Source organism: Oryctolagus cuniculus, chromosome 16 (genome assembly GCF_964237555.1).
Source record: "Oryctolagus cuniculus chromosome 16, mOryCun1.1, whole genome shotgun sequence".
NCBI classification, from domain to species: domain Eukaryota; kingdom Metazoa; phylum Chordata; class Mammalia; order Lagomorpha; family Leporidae; genus Oryctolagus; species Oryctolagus cuniculus.
In genome coordinates this window covers 49,942,359-49,963,294 of record NC_091447.1, presented here as the reverse complement: position 1 = coordinate 49,963,294, position 20,936 = coordinate 49,942,359, and the positions used below count along the sequence as shown (strand labels likewise).

Genomic DNA, 20,936 nt, shown 5'->3' with positions numbered 1-20,936 from the left:
TGCACACACAAATGATTCTGGAGATTTGTTTAACTTAGCATGGGATTAATTCAAATGTATGTATAATACTGAGCCAAGTTAACCATCCAACACAATTTGAATGAATAATAATGAGCTTATCGACCCAAAAACAAAGGCAAAATGATTGAAAGTGGGGGAAAAAGATCACTAACCACTTAGCCAGTAGTGCTCTGAAATGTCGGTTCTGATGTAATGGTGGTCGTGAGTCGGCCCAAGAGACCGTGTGAATGCCGTGTCCTTGCCAAGGAAATCAGAGGCTGTTCCAGAGTAGAGGTATTCATCTGGGAGAGAGAAAAATACATAGGACTTCTAATAATACAGCAGTAGATAGACCAAAGATGCATAGATTCTACAGCATGACAACAAAATGTGTATATCTGGAACATGGTGTTTCATGAAGTGCACTATGAGATTTTGGAAATTTAGCTTAATTAAAGAAAAATACAACTCAATTAATGTTGGTAAGCTAATGCTAGATACTTAAATATAAAAAGGACTACATTCTTCTGAATTAATAACTACACCAACATTAGCTTCTCTTCTGGATAAACCCTTCCTCTTTCCCTTCTCCCCACCAAAATTGAAAGAAATACAACTGGGTGTTTGTAGCAACACACACACACACACACACAAGTAAAAACTAAACTACAATAAGGAAAAGATGGAGTAGTTAGTAGAGTATTTCCTTGACCAATACAACCACAAGGACTACTTTCCCTCACGTAACCTCTGCTGAAAGAAACCTGCTGGCACTGAAGGCATTCTTGGTAATCACACGTGTTGCATTCCTTGTAGCTAACCGTGTCTAAGAGTTCTGATAAACAAGGATTCTTGAAAAGAGAAAGATGGTGCCACCACTGTGTACCAAACTGCTTTGTCCTGTTAACTTGCGTCAAGAGTATGTCCTGGTTTTATCAGAGATAGACAAGACAGTGACAGAGAGATAGAAAGAGACAGAGGAGGAAGAGAGAGAGAAAAAAGAGGAGTAAAACAAAGGAGAGAAGACGGAAGAGGGGGGGAGAGGGAGAGGAGGAGGAGCTGGAAATGATGGCAGGAAGGAGGAGGAAGATGGAGAGACTTGGGGGTGGGGGACGAGAGAAGGGGAAAGGTGGAGAGATGAGGGCAGGGAGAAGAGGAGGGGAGGGCAGGGGCAGTGTTCCCTGGTGGTGTTCAGGGCACCGGGTGGGGGCCAGGAGGCTGGTCCTGCAGTGTAGCACACTGACCCTCCGAGAGCTACGCCTCTGCAATTTCAAGAGATCTGAACAGTCAACTACTTTAGGTCGCACTTAAAAGAACAAAGTAAAACCTGGGTAATCTCCAGAGAGAATGTAGACTTTTAAATGCCTAAATAGGCAAGAAAAGGCATTGTTTTGTCAGTTAATTCAATCTTGCTCAAAAACATAATCTTTAAATTTCTACCATGTATATACACTTTTAAAGAGACTATCTAAATCCTTTGATTCTATCAGCCTAAATAAGCCTTTCACTAAACTATTTGGGACAATTCAGTGTAAATAATGACAAGATTCCCACTTCTAAAGGAAAACACACACACACACAAAGCAGAGAAAACCAGCTTCAGAAAGTGGATATAGATGTGGTACTGTTCCTATCCTCCCAAATGTTTTCCCCCTAAAATACATCAGGTAAGTAGCAATACTGCATTGTGAAACAAAAGGAAAAACTAATACAACAAAATCACAATAACAAAGTCATACTAGAAACTTGGATAAGATCCAAGAAAGCAAAGTATCAATTTGAAACAAAGTTATAGATATTTGAATATTTTTGCATTTTTAAAATAAATATTTTGGAATAAAGTGGTTTCAACTTAAAATGGATCTGAATATCCTGGCTTTAAGAACTGTCTTCTTTATATATTAAATTACTTAGGAATTTCTAAGAAGGCTCACCAATGCCTACAACATAATGATTTTTAAGGGTGTGTCAGCTCCACTTGAGAGATGAGAATCACAAACCCTTTATTTCATTTTCTGAGAATAATGCCTGAACATTAGTCATATAATTTTCACAACACACAAAAACACACAGGCTGTCACTTCAAAGCAGGATCACTGGTTCTTACTAAGCGAAAATTAAAATGTCATGGTGCTTCACTCTTATCACGTATTCAAACATTTGACAGACAAGTCGAATAAAAAGAGACTAAAGTCATGAACCAAACCCAGACAAAAGGAGCCCTTATAATGGCTGAAACTCAGAGGTCCTGCTGACATCCCTCAGAACAGACTTCAGAACACGTGGGCCCGGCTTCTTTGAACAGGAGAGACGTCTCATAAGAGAGTTCAGATTGCATACAAAGTGAGAGAAGACTAATGTGCTTGAAAAAAATTCACATTTCCATGAATAAAATCAGGTTCGAACAAGACAGACGCCTCAAAAAGAGAGTCCAAGTTGCATCCAGCATGAAAGAACACTAAACATACTAGCAAATATCTCACAGCATTTCCACGAATATAACCAGGTTTGGTGAAATTGGAGAAACAGATGCTACAACACCTGTTACCTACAGCTTTATTGGTTTGCTTTATGTATTTACCCACTTAGGGAATTGCTCAATTTAGTATCCATACCGAACCAAAGGGATGCATCTTAGTATAAGAAAATCCCAGAAATCCATATGTAAAATTATAGTAGCAACTCCAAGCCATTTACATTAAAAAGAACGTTCAGGGAAGTTCATGGGAAAAGTAACATGACTGGCATTAAGGATTGCTGTGGCCTCCCTTTCTTGCTAAGGGTGCTTGGTATAAAGTTTCGGCACTAAAATACTAGAACAAAATGGCTGGTGGAAGATTAATCCAGAATTATCTTCAACTCAGCAAGCGCACGCAGATTAGTCTGCAGACACCTGCTCAGGCACGTCGCTCACAGTGAGGACGGGCTGCTGTTGGCTCACCTGTCATGACCGAAGCAAACGGCTGCTGTGGATCAAAAGGACACTTCAGTCTGCCGGACTCCACGCCGTGTGCGTCCAGCTTGAACAGAACTTCCTGCAATGAGAAGAATTCACGCCAGCAAGACGTTTAAAAACATCACCATCCAAAAGGACACAGGAGATAAGAACTAAATCCTCACCCACTAGTTCAATAAAAATGAGCTGCACATACTAGGGTACTTCAGAAAGTTCATGGGAAAACATGGAAGTCAAAGATACGCTCATTTTGTGCAGAAAGGATGTCCACAGTTTTCTCATAAGACACAGTTCCCACGGAGTTCTTGAAGACACTTCACACAGCATGTTGTGCTTCACCCTTTGGAAATCTTGTATCTGGCAAGACTCAATACACACGTGCTATTCTCCTGTTGCCCAAAGTGGCAATGATAATACTGACTGAATTCTTCAAGAAAATAGCAATATATTCATCCATTCATTTACCCTAGACCACTATCAGTATCAAAATCATCACCAATACACATACAGTTTAAGCTTAGTAACTAGTTTCATGAGCCCAATAAGATTAACTTCCCTTTTTACAAATGAAATTCTTTTAATCATGACAGTTTTTAGAATAATGATTTTGATCTAGATACCTAATCATCTGCAAATACATCAATTTACTCAAACCTTACGATATTTCTAAATTTTAGTGATGTACAGTGCTCTTGGGCAAGCGGCTCATTTTCAGAGCTGTTAACACATATGGAGAAAAAAAAACCTGCTGTAGTATTTTCACTATTATGAAAACACTGTACACATTAAAGCCACATAGTTATTTTGGCTGAAATATCTATTTTTATAATAGTGGCCACAGACAGAATGACATTGGCAGGCTTCTAATATTCAAGAAAAAAATAACATCTTAAGTTGAACTATCCAAGAAAAATACGAATGCATAATGAATATGGCCCCATGAGCTTGAATGTTTCATAACAATGACAACACTATACCATCCAGCAAAGAGGCTGATGACTCACGCTGTGTGTGCGCTGGACAAGCCTAGCATCTGAGACACTCTCTTCAGATGGAGGATCTACAGTTATATCAGAGCACACAAGTACTGATAAAGAAACATTCAGTACGGCCAAATTAGAAAGCAAATAATGAAACAAAGGCTAAGAGGACATTGGGTTATTTATTGTGTTATGTTGCTAATTGAAATATCTTTTCTTTTCTTTGGAACAGGACTATTGTCTAATTTAAAAAAAATCAAGGCAATTTAAATAGTCTGATCAACAATTGCTATTCCACAATTTCATGTAAACATAATTTAATACCAACAATAAAGGTAACCAACAGTAAGTAACCAAGGACCAGGAACTTCCTGAATCTTGTCTATACAATTCTCACCACAAGCCTAATGATGTAGCCACTCTAATAATTCAAGTTTTCCAGGTGTAATATTGAGGACATAAGGTGTTACACACTTTGGTGTCACAGAGTTAGTAAGAGGTAAAACATGAGCTTGAACTCAGGACTGTCTCCAAAGTTTATGCTCTGAGCAAATCAAGTTTCAGAATTTACAATTAGTGGACTTTAAAACCTATTGAAATCAATGCACGGAATCATCGTGGCCAAGTAACACGACTGAGTTCAAGTGTGTTCAGTCTGGCCGTGCCAGCACATGAAAAGGGATAAGGAAGCACAGATATGAAGAAAGTCCAGTGAGAACACATTTAGGGACCGGTTTCCAACTGAGGGTGAGCCAGAGATGTGCCAGGAAAAGCCACCTGTAGGCAGTGACCTGTAAGTACATTTAAATACCATTAAGGGCATATTCTCCATCAATCATTAAAAGGAAAGTAAACTAAGTCCTTGTGTCTCAAAAATCGTATAATAAAAGCTAAAACCAAAACAAAAAAAAAACACAAAACAACCTGACAGAATGTCACCGTGTACCCAACAGACTAGGTGAGCCTTTTACAAGTGTACAGACTTCTGCTTTCAAGCACAACACTTCATTAAATTGATATTTGTGGAAGCTGAGGACAAGATTTCCCCTCACGATTTCCTGGAGATGGGAGGCAGCAGAAAGCAAGTTTCCCTTAGCCAGCCAAGGACACCCACAGGAAAATGGAGTGAAAAACAGCAGGTGCTTTAATGCACTTACTGAGATAAACTGACGGACTCACAGGACACTCTAGGTTTTAAACTTCAGTTTTAGAAGATTTTTCACTGTGAAGTGTTAAGACTGATTAATTATTCAAAAAGCACCTGGGTTGTACATATAGAAATATTGTTAGAGAGAAGTAAAGAAAAAAGCACGTAAGAATGATAGCAAGAAAATATGTAATCATCACTACTAGGCAATGCTATGGTTAATATCATCCCCACTTAGACAGAAGATCTTCTGTAGTGGGGAACTGACCTCTAATCAGGAGATTAAACACCTACCAGGTACACCTAGTACTTAGGAATATAATTACTTAGTAAAGTAATATTTTATATTTTAAAACTCTGTCTCTTCACCTCTCTGTGTCCCTGCAGCCCAGAAATGGGTGCCTGTTTAGTCCCTGGAAAGAAGCAAGCGCTGTGCCCACGCACATGCAGTTGTGTTCTGTCTCAGAGTAACTGTGAAGGAGCTGCTATTTTGTCCTCATCATTCTCCTGGGTAAACAGAAGCGTAGAAAGCTTCTGCAGTGTGCATACGTGCACGGAGCTGGTGAAGGACGGCAGCATGCTCTGAACTCCGGCTGTTCCTGCTCACACTGCTCTTAGGAGTTGTTGACAACAGCCTCAGCTTTTCTTCCGAGTTCCGGATCCAACAGCTCATTTGGCGTGGCCAGCTGAACATGCCTCAAATGCAGAACGTATGAAGCTAACTCACCATCCTCCCAACAAACTACTGCTGTAAACTATTACTACTCTCACCTAAAAAAATAAAATAAAATAGACAATATCATGCTTGAACTCACTGCAAGCTAGGATGCACCTCAGCTTTGTGCTCTTTCCTCCTATGGCCCCTGTCCCGCCGCATAGCAGTCCCAGGTGCACCATCCTGCACCCCTTTTGTACGCTGCTGTTCCCTCTCCCCTTTCAGAATGGCTGTTCCCTCTTCCAGCCACTTTAAAAGCCAACAGATGTATCTGAAAACAGAAGAACCTTCTAAACTCCTTCTAGAAGCACAATGATTTCTTGAGACTAATTATTCATTTTTTTAAGTTAACAGTCTTCAAAAGCAGGGCTTCTACACAATTACCGTGCTCCTGCCCAGCTGACAACTCACAAGGCTCAGTAGCCTTGTTCACCCATAATTCTCTTATTCACATAACTTGTAAACTTGGCTGCCTTGGCCTTCTTGACAGTCCCAAGCTAAGTAATTAGCTCCCTCTAAATTCCCTTTCAGCACTTGAGACGTTTAAGGGGCTCCAGAACACTATTTGCTTCCCTCAGCAGGCTGTGAGTTTGGCCTTTAGCCTCAGGCATCAAAACACACCCAAGCTGTGGGGCTATCTCATATAATTACACCCTCTGTTATGAGCTACTGTTATATATTACCCTTCATCAAAGCAAGGCAGGAGAACATTACACCAGCAACAAAGAATGATGGATTCAAGTTGCCAAGACTCCTAGTGGTTCAGAAATTTAACTACCAAGGTTGCTTTATTTTCAAACAGTTGAGTCTGGGCTGGTTAGACAAGTTGGGTAGAGAGGAAAATCTATCCGCCACAGCTCTGGGTTTGATCTCTGCATGAGTCAGTTAAATCAAATGTAAAGAAACCTGTTCCATAAGCCCACAATTTACTTTCAGACACACAGCCAATTATCCTTCAAATATGTATGGTTTTTTCACAAAAGTATATACATAAACATGAGGATGACCAGTGCACACAAAGAAACATTTTGCAGCGTGCATTCTAAAGCTCAGTTAAGCATGCTTCTCTATGCACACTGCTTTGGTCCAGTTCATTTCTAGACCATTATTCCATTATTAGTCGGGTGATCTAAGAGATGTGATTTTTTTCTGCTGAGACTCAATATTTGCTAACCGATATTGGGAAATATAATGGCACTAACTTCATTAAGAGTGCTGTGAGATTCCCAAGAAAAAAATCATGTAAGGCAAGGACACAGGCTACAACACAAAGAGAGCCCTCAAAAGTATCAGTTATTAATTAAATCTCCAAAATTTGCATGTTTCTCATTTATGAAAATGCCCATTGATATCTGGAACACATTACTCCTAATTACCACAGCCTTTATTTCCACTCTGTCAATTTGGTACAAAGGAAACAATGAGCTCAGTATGCCAATGGGTATCTACACACATTTAAGAACATCCATAAAATTTTCTTTACTCTTTGTCCACTACTGTCAACATGCAAAACAGATCCACTTAGCAGGATGGGAAAATGAAATTATTCATAATATGCAATTTCATTGCCATGGGAAATAGATTCTTACCCACAACAACATATTACATATATCTAATTACAAAGGAAACCCAAGAAAAAATAGACTTGTATGGAAGCCATAGAAAGCTTGTAACATGTTACACAATTAATTTTGATCTTCTCATTAAAAACAACTTTTAACAAGAAAAATGTATTAGGTAGAAAAAGTATATGGTGAAAAGCACGATGCTTTCTACCATCTTGGAGCCTGTGGAAGCTGTGGGGAACAGGACCGCTGCAGAGAAACAAGCCTGCAAGATTGTGGCACGAGGCCATTTGCTGGCTAGCAGTGGGGTCTCCGAAGGCAAAGCACACAGCTCTTCTTCACATGGTAGGTATTCATGCTTAGGATGAAACTGGATTCCACGTGGGCAAGAAATGTGTACAAGCAAGGAACCACACAGCGACTCCTGGTGGCAACCAACCAAAACAGAATCTCTGGGGGAAATAAATCTTGTTCCCTTAGAAACAGTGGAAGGACTCAAAAAGCAACCCTCCTGCTAAGGCCATCAGACATGGAACCTGAGTGATGCTGTCCTCCTCACGGATTTAAACCATTGTTCTCTTGTAAAAAGAAGATGATAATCCATAAATGGTTGGAACATGAGCCGAGTTCTTGTACAGATCACAAACCACATGCTTCAATCTATATATTCAAATCAGCTTCTTTCATGCCCTAGGCATTGGTGGCGCACTATTATTACAACAAATTGTACGCTTGATTATATTACCTCCTTGTAGGCTCCAAGATCAATATATCCACATATTGGATGAAAAGCTCCAGTTCCACACACATAAATGTGAGTTTTGTTATAGGGCTGAAGCACTCGTATGAAATTTGCACATTCCGTCTGTTGGGGATAAAAATTAAAAGCATTAGTATGCAACTCAGGGTTTCGGAAGATTTTCATTCATAGTAGCTGTTTCTCAAGTACATAAATCATCATAAATCATCAAAAATCACAGCATATGTGAGAAGGATTTATGAGAAATGATTAACAGCCAACTTAGAAGGGAAGACAAATGTAGAAACTGCCTTAAAACAATAAATTTTGGGGGCTGGCACTGTGGTGTAGTGGGTAAAGCCACCACCTGCAGTGCTGGCATCCCATATGGGCACCAGTTTGAGTCCCAGCTACTCCACTTTCAATCCAGCTTCCTGCTATTTCCTGGGAAGGCAATAGGAGATGGTCCAAGTCCCGGGGTCCCTGCACCCATGTGGGAGATCCAGAAGAAGCTCCAGGCTCTTGGCTTCAGATCCGAAGAGCTCCAGCCATTGTGGACATTTGGGAATGAACCAGTGGATAGATGCCGCCCCCCCACCCCCGCCTCTGCATCTCTGTAATTCTTCCTTTCAAATAAAATAAACAATTTTTTTAAAAAGGAACTTTTTACGTTTTTGGAAGTTACAGAAATTTTGAAGCATTCAGTGTTAGAATGCAGATCCACACAGTGGCATTCAATAGAGAGTGGAAATACATGGAATGTAAGTGAGACATTCATACTTCCATTCAATAAGAACAGAGAGAACAGAATTCACCATGCTCTGATGCTACCTCGTCATCTATCCTCACAGCTCTGACTGTTTGCACATCATCTGTGCAAGCTGCACCAACCAAAACGCAGAGAACAGATGTGCATTCCTAGTGTAGTCCTATATACACATCCCATTCCTAGTACCCAGATTGCATTACCACTTATTTACATTTATTGTCAAGTGTCACAGAGCCTTTAGAAATCACACTATTTCCTGCTCATTTCAGGTTTTACCACAGACATTTTTTAAAAAGACTTTATTTATTTATTTGACAGGTAGAGTTACAGAAAGAGAGAGAGAGAGAGAGAGAGAGAGAGAGAGAGAAAGGTCTTCCTTCCGTTGGTTCACTCCTCAGATAGCCGCCACGGCCGCAGCTGCGCTGATCCAAAGCCAGGAGCCAAGTGCTTCTTCCCGGTTTCCCACATGGGTGCAGGGGCCCAAGGACTTGGGTCATCTTCCACTGCTTTCCCAGGCCACAGCAGAGAGCTGGGTTGGAAGAGGAGCAGCGGGGACTAGAACTGGCACCCATATGGGATTCTGGCGCTGCAGGTGGAGAATCAACCTACTGCACCACGGCGTCGGCCCCACCACAGACATATTTTTAATACCAAATTTAAAAAAAATTTAACAGACTTTCATATTTCTTGTTGTTTTTTATATACTTTTACTTCAAAATGTTTCTTCACATCCTCATTATCTCTAGAATTTGGTTTATTTCTATCCCCTTTAGTGAGTAAATAGTGGTTATTTTTTCAGAGTATCCATTCTTATTAGGTATTATTTTCAATTTACCTCCTGTCAGTGATTCTCTACCTTGACATCATTCTTGGAAATGACTTCTTTTTTTTTATTTTTATTTTTTTTTATTTTTTGAAAGGCAGAGTGGACAGTGAGAGAGAGAGACAGAGAGAAAGGTCTTCCTTTTGCCGTTGGTTCACCCTCCAATGGCCGCCGCGGCCGGCGCGCTGCGGCCAGCGCACCGCGCTGATCCGATGGCAGGAGCCAGGAGCCAGGTGCTTTTCCTGGTCTCCCATGGGGTGCAGGGCCCAAGCACCTGGGCCATCCTCCACTGCACTCCCTGGCCACAGCAGAGAGCTGGCCTGGCAAAGGGGCAACCGGGACAGAATCCGGCGCCCCGACCGGGACTAGAACCCGGTGTGCCGGCGCCGCTAGGCGGAGGATTAGCCTAGTGAGCCGCGGCGCCGGCCTGGAAATGACTTCTTAACCACAGTTGCATGAGTCCTCGGAGCAGAGACCTCTGAGAGCACACGGGTGGAGCACGTTTTGATTCTGGATTGACTACCAAGGAGCTAGCAGGCATTTCCTAAGGAAGCTGGAAACCTATGCAACCACTAGGTTTCATAGAAAAGATCGTTTCTCCCTGCCTGACTGGCCACGGCTCTTGCACCAGCCAGGCATTGACATAATGGCCACGAGAGTTGTTGGGAGGAATATATTAAACAAGAAAAGAAAGAAGACAATAACCAAATGGTAGGGCAGTTCTTAGAATTCAGTAACTTTTTTTTAAAGGCAGACTATGACTTAACTGATAGGGCTGCTGTAGCTGTTAACACTCATTAAACAAAATCGTATAACATACAATAATTCTTCGTTCCTTACCGAGACTCGATTCTGTGCAAAATACATTTGCAATATCCTTGTGGCTGTTCTGACTTTGAAGCCACAGCTATGTCTGCAAATCTGTGCTATGCATTCCTAGCTCCCAGTTCTTCCTTCAGCCAGAGGGCCCTGAATTTTGTGTCTCAGGAATTTATAGATCCCAGTTAATAAAATCTACATATTCTACCACAAAAGAATGTTGCACTGAACTCAAGGAGTCTCCCAATCTCTGATTGCCTGGAAACAAAGTAGTTGCATAAGATGATAGGAAAGGCCAGTATTGCTCCCTCGGTTAGCGCACAGGTCAAGGCTGTTTCCTTACCAGGGAGCAGACGCCCCTCAGCAGCAGGAACCGGGCCCTGCGTGCTAGGCTTAGGCTCGATGGTGTGCTGCAAAAGGACACCTTGTCTGGGGTATGCAAAGCTCTGTGCACACGCATTTTTATATTTTGAATAGTTTTATATGCTTAGTGCATGTTTTCATCTGTTAAAATTATTTTTTAAAGATAGAGGGAAAGAGGAGATGGAGAGACACAAGAGCATGGGGTTGAAGGAGGGAGGGCAGGAGAAAGGGAGTGAGGGAGAGGAGAGGAGAGGGAGAGAGAGAGAGAGAGAGAGAGAGAGATCTTCCATCTTCTGGTTCACTCCCCAAACAGCCACAGTAGCCAGGTCTGGGCCAGGCCGAAGCCTGGACCAGGAATTCCACCCTGATTTTTTTCCACATGGGTTGCAAGGATCCAAGTATCTGGGCCATCATCTGCTGCCCTCCAAGGCACGTTAGCAGGAAGCTGGATCAGAAGCAGAGTAGCTAGGACTGGGACCAGCACTCTGATACTGATGCCAGCACCAGAAGCAGCTGCTTAACCTATGGCACCACAACACCAGCCTCTACCTGCCTGCCCGCCTGCCTTATACTCTCATATTATTAAGACCATATTCTTGCAGATCAATTCGTTTAAAAAAAACGAGCTGATGTTGTCTTCCACTCTGCCACACTGTCGAAATAGAGAACTTATCTCCAGTTTGCACAATTGGCACCACAGGCAACTAGCTCCACATTCTCTAGCATGTTAGGGAATCCTGAATGGAGACCTAATGCAGAGAGGAAAAATAATGGTTTTAAATCACCAATGGAGGCTAAAAGTATAAAAATGTACATGAGACAAATCGTATTATGGCCTCACGGCTAGGGGAGGTTTTAATATTACCCAGCCATTACTGTGCTTACTCAAACTCACAAAAGGGACTTTCCTTTCTTTGAAGAGATTCACACCAGGGTGAGATGGATGGAAGGGACAGTGCACAAGGGAGGGTGACTGCAAAGCTGGACAGGGAGAGGGGGGCGGCAGTAACTCACCGACAATTACTTCACCATGGTTTCAAAAGCTGAGTCTGTTTTCCCAAATAGTCATAGACTTTAGAGGGTAATTTTGCAAAAATATGGAAACGTTTATTATCAAGAAATAAAAGAACTCCCTTTGCAGACTGTAAATTATGGAATCAAGCAGACCCGGCACTGTGAGACACAGCAGTGTTTAAAAGAGGAGTTTTACATTCATCAGAGATACTATTTTTGTGATTACGAGAAACAGCTCTGATTCAACCCCCAAACATTTCACAACCTCCAGCTTTTGTAGCAGTGTTTCAGTGAGACACAACTGGCCCTGGAAGCAGCCCAGGACAACTGCCCAATCCAGGGATACCCTACCTGGGGCTAATTTACAAAGTGCCTCTTTTCTCTGCAAATGGGCTGCTGCGAAACAGAAGAAAGCAAGGGTGAATCTTGAATTATATTACTGTTTCCAGAGTCAGTTCTGCCCCCTGTTTTCCGCAGGGAAGCTGAGAGAGAGAGAGTTCTCCAGGAAGCTGAGAGGCGATGGAAAGAGATGGTTGCCTGAGCCCAAGAGAGGTGGAGGGGATGCCATAGAAGAGAAGACCTCTCCTGCCCAGGGCAGACAACGTTACAAGGCCTTCCCCTGTAATCCATAACTTCATTTGCTTCTCAAAGATCGCTTGTTGTTTTCTGTTTTGTGCCAAGTTTCAGAGTCGGAGCAATAATTAACTGGCTGTAAGTCACTTAGTGACCTCCACGGCTATTCAGGAACGTTATGTGGTGAGGCGTGAAGAAAGCCAGCCCTGAGAAGCAGCGTTTTCTGCTTTCCCTGAGACCTGGCTGAGGGTCAGTTACTGCTGACTGCTGCCCAGAACAAACCATCCAGCCCGTGCCACTCAAGTGCCAGAGCAGTGTCTTCTCCCTCCTGCCCTGTTCCTCCACCTACATCCCTTTCCACTCACTCCTCCGTGCCCCACTAGAAAAGGAAGAAAACGGGGGTGGAGGAGGGAAGGAGCCAAAGGCAAGCACCAGCTTCTCAATTCTCCCCAGTAATCCTAGACACAAAACATTTTATCTCACACACACACACACACACAAGTAAAAAATCAACAAGTATCAAGCTGAATCCATACGTGGAAGAGACGAACACACCTCAGTCCACGCACCCACACTTGGTTTCCCCCAGATGCTTAGAAAGATATCAGCAAAATGGAAGTTCTTAGAATTCTCCAGAGTTGAAAGATCTCAATTCTTTCTCATATATTTTATATATATATAATTTGGATAACTGACTTAATTTGAATTTATTTAAGTTAAATATAAGAAGGCATACATAAATTAGAAATCTGGTCATCAAATTTTTTCTGTGTTTTGCAGATTTTTTTATCATTTACCACATGCATGTATATGTATACTTATATTTGCTTTATAAATATATAATTAAGGAAAATTCATTTTAATATAAAACACATTGTAGGAGTATCCCATTTTAAAAATCCTAATTTTTTTTAAAGATTTATTTATTTATTGGAAAGGCAGAGACAGAGAGAGAGGGTGAGGGGGAGAGAGGGAGAAAGGGAGAGAGAGAGATCTTCCATCCACTGGTTCATTCCACAAATGGCTGCAACAGCCAGAGCTTTGCCCATCAAGAAGCCAGGAGCTTGGAGCTTCTTCCAGGTCTCCCACACAAGTACAGGGGACCAAGGACTTGGGACATCTTCTACTGCTTTCCCCAGCCACAGCAGAGAGCTGGATTGGAAGTGGAGCAGCCAAGACTCAAACCAGCACCCACATGGGATGCCAACACTGCAGGCAGTGGCTTTACCCACTATGCCACAGCAATAGCCTCTAAAATCCTAATTTTACAACTATGAAAAATATTTAGTATTTGTGATAATGCAATCTCAAGCAAAACCAGAAATATTTTTGTTAGCGAAGATTAAATATATGTACTTTATTAATTGTTAGGCACTTTTGTCAGACATTTGTCATACGCTGTATGTAACAGTAGCGAAGCTATGACCACACAGGGCCAGTTATTGCATGAGAGATGTAAACTATCATCTGGAAGGTAAATTTGCAATATGTGTATAAAAAACTGTATGTCTTTGGGGCCAGTGTTATTGCACAATAGGTTGAGCCCTTGCCTACAATATCCCATATGAACAAGGTTGGAGTCCTGGTTGCTCCACTTGCAATACAACTCCTTGCTAACGCACCTGGGAAAGCAGCAGAAGATGGCCCAAGCATTTGGGCCCCTACTACCCACATAGGAGACCAGGATGGAATTCCAGGCTCCTGGCTTCAGCTTGGCCCTGCCCCAGACTAGCCATCTGGGGAGTGAAACAGCAGATGGAAGATATCTCCCCTGCCCTTTATGTGTGTGTGTGTCCTTCTCTCTAATTCTTTCAAATAAATAAATATTTTTAAAATTTTTATGGGGCACAGTGAATTAAGCTGCTGCCTGCACTGTCAGCATCCCACATAGCCACCAGTTAGAGTCCTGGCTGCTCCATTTCCAATCCAGCTCTCTGCTAATGGACCTGGGAAAGCAGCCAGGGGATGTCCCAGGTGCTTGGGCCCTGCACCCACGTGAGAGACCCAGATGAAGTTCCTGGTTCCTGGCTTTGGCCTAGCCTAGGTCTGGCCATTGCAGTCATTTGGGAGTGAGCCAGCAGACAGAAGACACCTCTCTCTCAATCTCTCTCTCTCCCTCTCAATCTCTCTCTCTCCCTCTCTGTTTCTCCCTGTCTCCCTAACTCTGCCTTTCAAATGAATGAATAAATCTTTAAAACATTATATCCTTACCTACTAAAAGTCTACTCAATACTCACAAACATTCACAATATTTATACGTAAGGGTTTCCATGCATAGCATCCTTTGCAATAATGAGGCCTGGGTACGTACCAAACTTCAACAATGGTGGGGGGAGAGTAATGAAATAATGCATAAAGGAATGCAGGGCAGCTATTAAAAGTAATGTTATAAAAGGAGTTTAATGACATGGGAAAATGCTTATGTCAAGTTGCAAAGTGAAAAAAAAATGTTTTAAAGGACTGTGTACACAATGATTTCATTCTGGAAAATGGTAAATGGATAAGACAGGATAAACATCACCAGCTATCCTGGAGGACTGGTCATGGGGAAGGAGGTACTTACAAATGACTTGGTTTTATTTGTTTCTTGTGTGTAATCTGCAAACTTTCTATAATCGACACTGTTTCCTTTTTAGGCTGCCTTAGAAAGTAAGACAACGAACTATCAGAATCCTGAATGTTTAGAAGTGGATGTCCTTTATCTCCAGGCACTCTCTGTTGACAAAGCTGCACATCTCTACAGCTAAGCTGAGAGACAGAGCCCAGGCTGCCCGCCCCTGTGCCTGCTTTCTCCTGGACAAAGACAATGCTTTATAGTCAGGATTAAAGATATTTATCTATTGCTTTTCTGTCAAACAATCTTCTTTTAAATAGAAGCACAATACTATCAAGTACGTTCCCGTCACATCTTCCCTTTCTTTAATTAAACTGGGGACTCCATGCATGAAGTGGCATAGCACCCTTTCATTTTCTCATCTCCCTGTGCCACCCCACCCCAATCAGCTAACTTTCATTATGGTAAATAATTCACTCTCTTCCAGTTGTATAGTACCTTTGTGTAAAGAGACAGTCTTTCCAAACACTTGTTAATCCTAAACACATTGTGGGGAAGTAGGTAAAAATTACTAGAAAAGAGGGAGGAGAGAGGTAGTGCCCGATGGTAATAAAAGATTTCAATAAAACCCTAGACTTGTCTCCATTTTTTGTTTGTCAAGAGCTAAGCAATGCTGCTCAAAATGAGGATGTGCATTTTAGTGACACAGGGGAGAGAAAGCATGGGTGGGGTACAGTGCTTTGGCCTTACATGCCAAAGAGCAAACACTAGGGCAAGACGCTGGATTCCAGTCCTGGCTCCATTCTACAAGATGCGTGATGGTGGGCAAGCCATTTCATTTTTCTGGCTTTAGTTTTCCCATTTGGAAAATAGAGAATAATAGTAAACCAAGCATGTAGCATTGCTTTAAAGATTAAATGAAATTATGACTGGAGGGTATTGATAGCCATGACCATGGTAAGTACTCTAATAAAAGTGTTGGCTCTTATCAATAACTCTAAAACAGATCATCATTTTAAAGGAACATATTAAAAATAAGGGAGATGAAGACCTGCAATAACCCTTCACATCTCAACACCAAACTGTGGTAAAAAGAGAAAAGCTCCCCAAATCCCTCATCCTGAGCTAGCAGTAGATGTGTTGGAAGGTTAGAGGTGATGGTGAGCTCCCAGACAGAACTGAATTGGAAGACTATAATCCATAAACAAGAGTTGTGCACTTCCAGCAATGCTTCTCACCCTCTGCTGTGACTTAATAATAAGGGCAATGAAGTTATAATGTAACTAGAATCAGTGGACATATGGAAGCCTGAGCACTGTCCCAATCTAAACCTTCAAGGACTGATCTTGAGTGTTCACCCCTCGTCTACTCCATGGGAAAACCAGCGTTAGTTTATTGGAGTCACCTGAGAACATCTTTGTCTTACTCGCCTTTTTATTGGATACTCAATACTAGTGAAACACAAAATATGGAAATATTCTTACTGGCTAGGCCTTGTTGCTACTGTTCATTCAACAAACTAATGTTAAAAACCAATCGGAAGGGGCCAATGTTCTTGGTGTGGCAGCTAAAGCCGTGGGGCATCCCACATGGGCTCCAGTTCGAGTCCCAGCTGCTCTACTTCCAATCTAGCTCTCTGCTATGACCTCGAAAAGCAATGGAAGATGGCCAAGTGCTTGGGCCCCTGCACCATGTGGGAGACCTGGAAGAAGCTCCTGGCTCCTGGTTCCTGGCTTTGGATCAGCTCAACTCCAGCTGTTGCAGCCATTTGGGGAATGAACAAAAGGATGGAAGATCAAGCTGTCTCTGTCTCTCTCTCTTTCTGTGTGTTTGTGTCTCTCTGCCTCTCTCTCTGCCTCTTCCTTTCTTTAACTCTGCCTTTCTAGTAAAATAAATAAATCTTAAAAAAAATCAGAAGGAATGCATTTCTCCCACAGGCTCAACAAAGTATTGATAATTTTGCAGACCTGGGCACTGGTTCAGTGTTGGGATTTTGAAAGGGTAAAAATACTACAGCCACGGAAAAAGAAGAACATCCTCTGGAACAGTTTAATATCTTTCATTTCTGGTAAAAATAAAGGTAAAAATTGTTTCCTATTGGGGCTAGTGTTGTAGCACCACAGGTTAAACCACCACCACCTGTGATACTAGCATTCCACATCAGTGTATTGCTGTTTCCAATCCACTCCCTACTAAAATGCCTGCGAAAGCAGCAATGGCCCAAGAGTACCTGGTTCCCTGCAACCCATGTGAGAGACCTGGATGGAGTTCCAGGCTCCTGGATTTGGTCTTTGTGAACCAGGCGATGGAAGACCTCTCTCTTTCTCTGTTACTCTGCCTTTCAAATACATAAAATCTTCAAAGATAATTGTTTTCCATTGTATTTGATGCCAACATTTTCCACTAACATAAATGTGTATAAGTACACATTTATTATTAATTACATTATTATTTCCAGTTCTTCTGCAATATGCCATGTCATTTATCCTCAACCAATTGTTCTTGTTTTCTCCGAATTAGTACCACACAAAGAGTCCTTTGGGGGTTGGCATTGTAGTGTAGCAGATAAAGCCACTGCAACACCAGCATTCCATATGGGTGCTGGTTTAGGTTCTGGCTGCTCTACTTCCAATCCATCTCCCCGCTAGTGGCCTGGGAAAAGCAATGGGAGATGGCACAAGTGCTTGGGCCCCTGCAACCATGTCGGAGACCCAGAAGAAGGTCCTGCCTCCAGGCTTCGGTCTGGCCCAGCACTGGCAGCTGTGGCCATCTGGGGAGTGAACCAGCATGTGCAAGACCTCTCTGTCTCTCCTTCTGTAACTCAGCCTTCCAAATAAATAAAAAATCTTTTTTTTTAAAGAGTCCTTCTATGTGTTTTAAGTTTAATTTCAACATAAATGAAACGATGGCAACTATACATGAAGGATACTAAAATGATAAGTGGTTGTCTACACTTAAAAAATACACAAACATAGATGAAAACTATACATTCCTTAGAAATATAATATTTTCTGAAAGTTGACTTTTAATATTTCAATCTCTTTCATCTTTTTTGTGAAGAAAAATAATACTCAAAAATAATATATTAGGAAGTATAGATTTTCTGAATTTTTGGATTTTTTAAATGCCAGCATTATTACTGGCAAAGTAAAAATATTTTATACCGTATTACAGATATTATGTTATTTCAGACTTAAAAATAATACATTAATGCCATTAATTCAGTAAATCTGAATATAGATATTTACCATCATATCAGCACCAGTTTAACAAAGATAATTGTAAAGGTTTCATACTTACGTTGGCATCCTTCCCAGCTAATTTACATAATTCCACGCGTTCTTTTGCCGCAGGCCAATAAATCTGTAAAACATTTCAAGGTATGTGAGAAACTGAGTATGTAAGACACCACCACACCCCACACTTCTGAGAGATGTGGATGTGCAAGATTGAAGCCTGTCATTAGGGTCCATGGGAGAATTTTGAGATTTAAATGTTCTTCTAAAGGCACCCTAAAAAGTTTCTAAAAGGAAACTGACTGGGATCATTCATTTTTGTTAGTCTTCTAGTTTCTCTTTTAATGTCTGTAATAACAGATAAGTTGTTGGCTCGAGGCCATAGGTCCTTACTGAGATGTCAACAGAATTTCAGATTAAGCTTTGTGTAATTCAGAGGCTCTATTCCCTGGTTTTCTGGGTTTACTCAGTGACGGTACATCACAAACACGTCCACGGGGGCACTGCACACAGTTCTGTTTCTGTAGCAAGCCTAAGTTATCACACCAAGCCCAGGACCCGTGTGAATTTGTCGACAATATTCAGTCTTCACTGAGCTCAGACTTGTAGTTTGTTAAATATTTACACGTGTAAGTGTTATCTTACGTAAATTGCATAATGACCCTAGGAGATGCCTGGACTTACTCTCATCTTCAGGTCACACTTAGTCACACAGCCTCCGATTGACCTGTCAGCGGATGTAACACCACAGCAGGACCACAGTCTGACTCAAGGGGTCTCAAGAAACAACAGCCGGAGCTACGCACAAAGCAGGCTCTCTGGGCATTCGGCTGAGGCCGGGGGCACCCAGTTCCCTGGTTGGTAGCATTTAATTATGCTCAGAAGTCATGACTGCATCAGGAAGGATTTGTTTTTAAACAAAGTTTACGAATTCTGTCAAGAAGCTTTTGCAAAATAAGGCTCAGGCAGCTCCACTGCTCCCTTAGTTTACAGAACGAAGTCTCTCTGCTCGGCTGTAGGCAAGAAGAAACAAGAAAATCGAGGTCCTAGCTGCTTAAAGTGCATGCTCCAGGAGCGCCTGGCAGACTTTATTCTGCTTCCCACCAGTGCTAGCAGAAAAAACTTGAATGGGTGAAGGAGAAAAGAAAATATCCCGAGGACATACACAGAAAGAGGCTTGTTAAACCTGAAATTAACAAAGGGTTTAGAAGATATTATCTTTATAGTGAAATTTGAGGCTTTAATTATCACTGGATAGGAAGAACATAGATTAGCACTCACAATCCTCATAACAGACAAATACAATGAAATTATTGAGGTTTTAAAATGAAGCACATTTTGTTTTCATTTACAACAACCCATAAATTACAATCCAAAGGTAAATACAGGCAGGGTGTTTGAGCCAGCAGTGGGATCAATGATGCCCTACAGAACAGCTGGATGGTACTTTCACAGAACTTTGAATACGGCAGTTAACATCAGTGACCTGCGGGAACGAACCGCACTATGGATGGATCTCAGTAATCCACAGCTGGGTGAAAACAGGACATCTCTGCAAATCCAAGCAGCAGACAACTAAGATACAACAGACATATTTCACATGTATATGTAAGTGCATTCAGAAAAAAATGATTACCCAGGAAGGGGACAGGCAATGAGCTGGCGGTCGGAAACAGGCTTAGTTTGTAGATCTTAGATTTTGTTCTGGATGGTGCATTTTCGAATTTTTAATACATGATTTAAAATTCATAAATTGTATGGATTTATAAATAGATGTATTAAAATGGATCATGCACAGACCAATTAACAACAGCCAGTCAAGAACCCAGATCCCCGACATCCTGTAAATGAATAATTAAAATACAGCACTTCAGCTGGTAGGAAACTTGGAAGTTTGTTTTTAACTATTAGAAGACAAAGGTCCGGAACTGTGGCATGGCAGGTAAAGCTGCCGCCTACAGTGCCAGCATCTCATATGGGCTCCACTTCTGATCCAGCTCTCTGCTATATCCTGGGAGAGCAGAAGGTGGCCCAAGTGCTTAGGCCCCTGCACCTGCGTAGGAGACCAGGAAGAAGCTCCTGGCTCTTGATTTCAGATCAGCCCAGCTCCAGCCTCTGTGGCCATTTGGGGAGTGAACCAGGAAGGAAGACCTCCCTCTCTCTCTCTCTGCCTCTGTAACTCTGCCTTTCAGATAAATATTTAAAAAAAAAAAAAAAAAAAAAGGAGAAATAGCAGACTGAGTATTCTTTCTCCTTTAAAAATAACATCTTGCATTGATGAAGACTTTGCTTCACATGTGAGCCTTTGAGCTCAAGATATTCTCTCACTTTTTTCTTACTATTCATTATTATTTTTAATTGTGGTGAAATACACGTAACAAAATGTGCCATCGTAACCTTTTTCAGTGCACGATTCAGTTACGTTAAGTGCACTCACACTGCTGTAAGATGAATCTTCTAGAACTTTTTCACCTTTCAAAACTGAAGTGAAATGTCTGCTGACTCATGACCTATTTCACAACAGAGATTTTCAAAAGGACAACTTTATGTCACCGGCCCAAAAACAGTACGCAGAATACAAACCCCTGATTTGCCAGGCGGTTCTATCCTTAACTCATTTTATTTGCTCTCTAGTCTAGATTAATATTTCTTTGAGTCATTTTGATATACAAGATCCTGTGCT

At 41.6% G+C, this 20,936-nt stretch overlaps 1 protein-coding gene across 4 annotated transcripts in view; it reads right to left on the bottom strand.

Annotated features, from left to right (window-relative positions):
* The window catches only part of SEMA3D (semaphorin 3D), a 283,059-nt gene that overhangs the window by 156,975 nt on the left and 105,148 nt on the right, over positions 1 to 20,936 (bottom strand). For all 4 annotated transcript variants that reach the window (XM_017344335.3, XM_008261803.4, XM_002713842.5 and 1 more), the window contains 4 exons: positions 18,318 to 18,380; positions 8,109 to 8,228; positions 2,942 to 3,035; positions 174 to 302 (listed from right to left, as the gene is read on the bottom strand). In XM_017344335.3, coding sequence (XP_017199824.1) covers positions 174 to 302; positions 2,942 to 3,035; positions 8,109 to 8,228; positions 18,318 to 18,380 — 406 coding nt within the window. The remainder of the gene's footprint in view (positions 1 to 173; positions 303 to 2,941; positions 3,036 to 8,108; positions 8,229 to 18,317; positions 18,381 to 20,936) is intronic.